Source organism: Talpa europaea (genome assembly GCF_964194135.1).
Source record: "Talpa europaea genome assembly, chromosome: 4".
Taxonomy (NCBI): Eukaryota; Metazoa; Chordata; class Mammalia; order Eulipotyphla; family Talpidae; genus Talpa; species Talpa europaea.
In genome coordinates, this window is record NC_140070.1 from 4,819,757 (window position 1) to 4,825,883 (window position 6,127).

The following is a 6,127-nucleotide window of genomic DNA, read 5'->3' on the forward strand; positions in this document are numbered from 1 at the left end:
TCTCAGTTCACACCTGTGTGGTTCGGGGGTCCACTGTGCTCCTATCTGACCGCCCCACACAGCGCCTCTGAGGCGGCCATGGGGGGCCTGTGTGTTTTCACTTTGTCAGAGCTTCTCGGGTGACTCTGACAAGGGTGGAAACTGCCCAGAGCAACTTCTTCTCAGACTCTGCCTCCTGGTGACGACCCGCAGGGCCTTCAGCATGTGAGGGCCTCAGAGTCCCCAAAGTAAAACTAAACCTTGAACCACAAAGGGGTGAGAGGTGCGGATATGTCTGCTTGTACCCCACGAGACCACCACCCTGGGCGCTCAGTTCCCACATGGCCGACCCGTGAATGTGACCAGTGAATCCTCTGGACCCTTACATGGAAGGGGGTGTGACCCCGAAGCATATCACCCACAGCTGCTCAGGGCCCTGGCATTGCCGGACCCGACCTCAGCTTTCCTCGGAGATTCAGCCAGGACCCCCGGCTCCACGCCCTGTTTTTGAGATACTTGTAGCCAGGCTGGATTGTAGCTGATACAGGGCCCCAGGCCAGGCATTGTTCTCTCCTTCTTCCCCAGCACATAGCCTGACCTTGGGGTGTTCGCTCCTATTTTTAACAGGCGCTTAGCTTAAGCTCTGGCTTCTGTTAGTGTTCATTTCCTGTCTTAGTTTGAGTCCTGATGTGGAGGGTTGCAGTTGTTTTGAATATCCCAGCCTTGGCTTCGAGTGACAGCCTCTTCTGTGAGGAGACCAAGGTCATCTGGCCGGTCTCACCCTTGTCCCCAGTGATTGGCTCCAGCTGCTCTATATTGAGAGTCTCAGGCACAAGCCAGTGCCCCTCGGTGGGGATGCCGCCTCCTGTAGCTCCCCACGGTGAGCCCAGCCTGTCCTGGGTGCCTGGTCTCAAGATTTCCAAGTTGGTGAGTCCCCTGAGTCAGCAGCTCCGCAGGGTTTCACACAGCACCTGCCCCTGTCTCACTGGTGTTTCCTACCCCTTTCTGCTGAGCTGTTGCTCCGAGTGTGAGCTGCGATTGTCTTTTTCTTGGTCGATTTTGGCTTGTTCTGTGGTGTAGTTGCGACATACAGAGGAGGTGAGCCCAGCTTCTTAACTCTGCTGCTCTATTGCTGGACCCTTGCTGTATTTATTTTTATTATTTGCCCATGTAAACCAGTCTGTTCAATTGGTTTTCAATGTTCACTTCCATGGGAATGTGAAGAAAAATGGAAAATATCTGATAATTTTTTTTAATGGGCTGTTCTAATTTTATTTTTTGTAACTATTAAAATTGCAGGGAATTTGTAATGGATTCTTATGTCTTCCTCAAGAGAATGGCATCGAGAAATACAAGGTTATAAATTCTGAAGACAAGTGAAAATTTTCTAAGAGTATTTGGGGTGGGAAAAAGGTGCTTCCTGGGATATTAGCATCCCCGAGTTCATCTGAGATGATTCATATTCTGGTTACTGTTATGTTCACCCCACACAGGGAACATGCACCCCAGTCAATAGTTCTGGTGTCAGGGCTGCTGAGGCCACAGACACACCAGGAAGGGAGAGGTTTATTTTTCACTGTGGGGCTTTTTTGGGGGTGGAGGGAAGGGATGTGTTGGGCCAGAACGGAGAAGGTCACACAAGGTTAATGTGGTAGGGAGTTCTGGGGGGTGGAGGACTTCATAGAAAAGAACCCCTAAGCCTAAGGAGCATCAGGTTTCCTGACAGTTTGCCCAGATGGGGGCAGAGGGTGAGGCCACGGGGGAGCGGGGAAGACATGAGCACTCAGACACCAAGAATGGAATCAGACTCTTTATTTACAGAACATTCCATGCACAGAGGAAGAACCCGAACACAGACCTGTTTACAGGGGTTCAGCTCTCATCTGTGACTAGAGTCATGGAAAATGATAAAGAGGAGGGTCCAACAGAGAAATAGGGGATGAGCCTGTCTGTGAACGTGTCCCTCAGCGTACACAGATGGCATCTGGTACTCAAGTTGTAAAAGGAAATCTCTCCCAACTCGTAGTCCAGGAAAACACCAACTCGAATGCATACTGTGTAGGGGTCAATGTTTGTCCCGGTGGACTGCAGAAATTGCCAGCAGCCATTGCTGGGGGATGGTGGTGTGAGGGCATTTGTGCGGAAAGATTCCTTGCACACACCCAGGGACCACACACCCGCGCCTCGGATGTCCATCTGCCAAAAGTGCCTGCCGGCCTCGAACCCCTGAGCGCTCAGGACAGCCTCGTGGGAGGTAAATGCCTTGGGATGAGCAACGTCGATCGGTGCCACCCTTTCGTGGGTAAAGGTGGCGGATTTCCTGTCTGGCGAGATAATGAGGTTGCGGTGCGCGGTCTCGGGGTCTAGAGTCAAATCCACCTGAAACTTGTCCAGGATGGTTTTCAGGCTACAGGAATGCGGGGCGAGACTGAACCTCTCTTTAAGTGATTTCCACGAATAGGCTGCTGGTGCCTCTAAAGTAGTGTATCTGCTCCACTGGAGGTGGCTGCTTCTGACCCCCCTCAGTAACCCCAGGTCTGTCTGCACACACTGGGTGCTGATTTCCCGAAGCAGACTCTTGAGTGTGGCGCCATGGTCTGACATCTGGTTTCTGCTTTCAGCGACTCTTTGGTAAACACCTGACATTTCCCACAGTACCCGATTATCGATGACATACTGCCCCTTTTCTAGGAAGTGCTTAAATTGTGCAAATTCAGTGTACAGCTCACTCCTTCGAGCTTCCACCTTCTCTCTCAGTTCATGCATTTTGGAGACCTGCGTGGCTAAGCCCCTTTCAGCATCTTCCACCTGCTTCCTGAGGGGCTCCAGGGAGCTCTTGAGCTTCTCCCTGCGCTGAGCAGCAGCTTGCTCCAGGGGTGTCAGGGGGTGGCCCTGGTGGAGGGAGGAGGCCCCGCACTGGGCACACAGCAGCTCCAGGTCCTCCTCACAGAACAGGGCCAGGGCCTGGTGGTGCTGGACACAAAAGGCCTCTTCCTCCTGCCTCTTCCTCTTGTTTCTGGCGGGGGGCAGCTGCCTCAGGAGGTCAGTCAGGGCACACAGCTGGGGGTTCCTGTGGACATCCCTGGAGGGGCAGTGGTGCTGGCAGACGGGGCAGGGGAGGACGTCCTGGAGGCCTTGCCAGCGCTGGCGGAGGCAGGGCCCACAGCAGTTGTGGCCGCAGTGGAGGGTGACCGGGTCTCGCAGGGGGTCCAGGCATACGGGGCAGCTGGCCTCTGCCTGCAGCTCATCCAGGGAGGCGGCCAGGGCCATGGTGCTGGGGGCTTCTGTCTGAGGCAAGGACTGGCAGCCTTCCCTCTGCTGCTCACAAGCTCCCAGGAGGGTCCAGGCACAGCAGGGAATACGGCCACTCAAGCTGCCTCTGTTCCTTCCATGACTCTGCAGCAGCAGCTGCTGGAGCTGCAGGCCCAACACCCTCTGCTTGTGGCCTCACTCAGTGGCCTGATGGAAGCTTCTATGTGGTCCTCTTCTTAGGAAAAAGTCCAGCACAAGTGTGAGTGATTTATACAGAGTAGGGAAACAGATGGAAAATGCAGCCGGCAGACAAGTGGATGGAAGATGCCTCAAGTTCCTGCAAGAAAACAAGGAAAGTGGGTGAGGAACAGTCACATTAGGAAGAAGATAATGGACGCCCCTGACCATACTTTTCCAGGGTTCTGTTTACCTGCAAATACACAAGTCTCCCCAGAAAGGTAACCGTGGGGCTGGAGGCGGATGAACTCAAAGGCTCAGCATCTCAAGGCTCCCCTGGGAAAGACACATTGCATGGTACCCACACCCCTCAGGATTTGCCTGCCAAGGTCGAGGGGCAGGAAGCGCGGGCCTGACTCGCTGGGCGTGCACATTGGGTGCCGGCAGCTGAACAGTGCAAAGAAGGGATAATAACATGGTAGCCACCCGGAAAGGCAGGTATCTGATGATAACCTAAAAAGGCTGTTTATTGTTTCAAGTAGCAATAACGGTGTTAGACAGCTTCATTTAAAAAACACCTCTTACATGCACAGCTTGTAGCTAATTCCCCCAACCGCCTCCTTGTCAGAACCCCCCGTACCGTCTACTCTGCCCACCAGGTTATCGCTGATGGCTCCAAGGGCCACACTTGTCACCTCTGAAATCCCCCAGACCATGCAAGGCGGCCAGTTCCCCACTGCTGCCTCACCTTACAATTGGGCACCCTGCCAGGTAACCCAGTTCCCGTAGGGGCCAGCATGCTCACCCAGTCACCTGTTTGCTGGGTGATGCACCCACGATGCTCTGCTCGGGGCCAGGCTTTGTGAAGGGGACACTGCCCAATTCTCAAGGTTGGGTTCTGGGGCCTCCTTGAGAACTTGGGACCAGGGAAGTCTGCTCTCCAGGGACTGTTCAGGGCAGTGTGAGGAGGGCGCATTTTATACATGCTGTTGGGCGTGTCCTTTCCACTCTCTCATTGGTTAGATTCCAAATCCCATCAGTTTCCTGGGAAATGATTGCCGTGAGGACACTACCCATCATCCTCTCTGATGCACATTCCTGCAGGTGTGGGCGTTTATCTCCTAGTCCCCCGCCCACCTTTCCTAGTCCTGCGCTCCTTAAGCTCATCAACGATTCAAATTTAGATGGTGGCCTGGGGTAGGGGCTGTGTGGGGCCCAAGTTTGTTGGGTGCTCTCATGGCGCTTTTGCATAGGTGCGCCGTGTGTGGTGGGAAGAAGGTGGAATCTTTGCGTCTGGAACAATGGTCTTTACCTGCCCGTGAGATCATCCCTTTCTATTATGCTTTTGGGATGGACACGCGTCTTTGGGGATCTTGAATGATTAACACGACATGGAAAGATGTTTCGGAATCTCCTTCCGTGGAGGTAGATTTTTCAGTTTCTGCCAGTTCTTTAATTTTGCTTCATTTATCTGGAGAATATATTGCAAGTTATTAGAAGATTAGAATTAATCCATTTTTCTGGTGAACTGAAACTTTTCACTATGCAGCCTCTCTAACTCTCATTGTTTTCTTATATTTTGTTTTGGCTGCTATTAACATCTCCACATCTTTCGACTCTTGTTTAGAACCCACACTTTACAGCTTTTCTTACCTTTTCATTTTCATCATTACTGTAGCCTCACATTTTAAATAATCTTATAAATGGCATATGGTTGAGTCTTCAAAATCCAATGAGAGAATCTTAGTCTTTAAACAGGAGACTTTAGTGCAATCATAGGTTGCAAATGACAATATCCCTGCATCTGTTTTTTTTCTTATCCTTTTTTCATTTTCCTATTATGCAACTTTTCTAGGTTTTTCTCTTCTTTTTGTGATATTTTGGGTTGGCTATTGTTTTCTCACATTTCCGACCCTCTGCTCATTTTACAGTCGTATATTTTAAATGCACACTTTTAAATTTGAATATGAAGTAGTCATTTAAAAAGAAAGCCAACGATGGCTTTAGCTCTTGTTCGGTTTATAAGGAATTGCTGGGGTGTATTTCCTTTTTTGACCATGCGAGAACCTGTTATCAGCTTTATGGTCTCTAGCCAGCACCTCTTGGGACTTAGCCCACGCTCACCATTTTATTTTTCCCTGATATTTCTTGCGTCTTAGACTTTCAGGCTCTGCTGACTTGCTTGTGTCTAAGGCACATCCTTTAGAATCTCCTTTGGTGAGGACCCATGGGGTAAACTTTAAAAATACTTTTATTTTACACTCATTCTTGAAAGTTCTTGCCTCTGATTCTAGGTTAATCATCAACACCTGAAGATGTTGATCTATTGACTTCTGTCTTCCACTCTAGCTGTGGAGGAGTAACCTGACTCTTTGGTTCTTGTTGGGTAATCTTTTACTCTGCAACTGCTTTTGAATATTTTTATTTTTGTCTTTGGAGTTCTGCAGTTTTACTATTATCTTTTTAGCTGAGTATTCCTTTTTTCCCTCAACTTTATTGAGGTATAATTAGAAATGTATCTATTTAGGGCATGATGTGATTATTTTAGGAGACTCAAAGTTATATTTTTTAAATTATACCCATAATATAATAATGTAAAAAATGACATGGCTGAGAGAGATATTTAGGAAGGCATAACCAGGCAGAGTTAATTTAAATAATCCTCCAGATAATACATTGTGTTTTGATTGTAGTATCTGAGGATATGCAAAAATTAATC

At 49.6% G+C, this 6,127-nt stretch overlaps 1 protein-coding gene across 1 annotated transcript; it reads right to left on the minus strand.

The window, feature by feature from the left end:
- Nucleotides 1–1,851: 1,851 nt before the first annotated feature.
- On the minus strand, nucleotides 1,852–3,320 carry LOC311169836 (tripartite motif-containing protein 60-like; the record flags this gene model as incomplete). Its single annotated transcript, XM_084232094.1, has 1 exon — nucleotides 1,852–3,320. The coding sequence occupies exon 1, from the start codon at nucleotides 3,247–3,249 to the stop codon at nucleotides 1,852–1,854; it is 1,398 nt and encodes a 465-aa protein (XP_084088220.1). The 5' UTR covers nucleotides 3,250–3,320.
- Nucleotides 3,321–6,127: the final 2,807 nt, after the last annotated feature.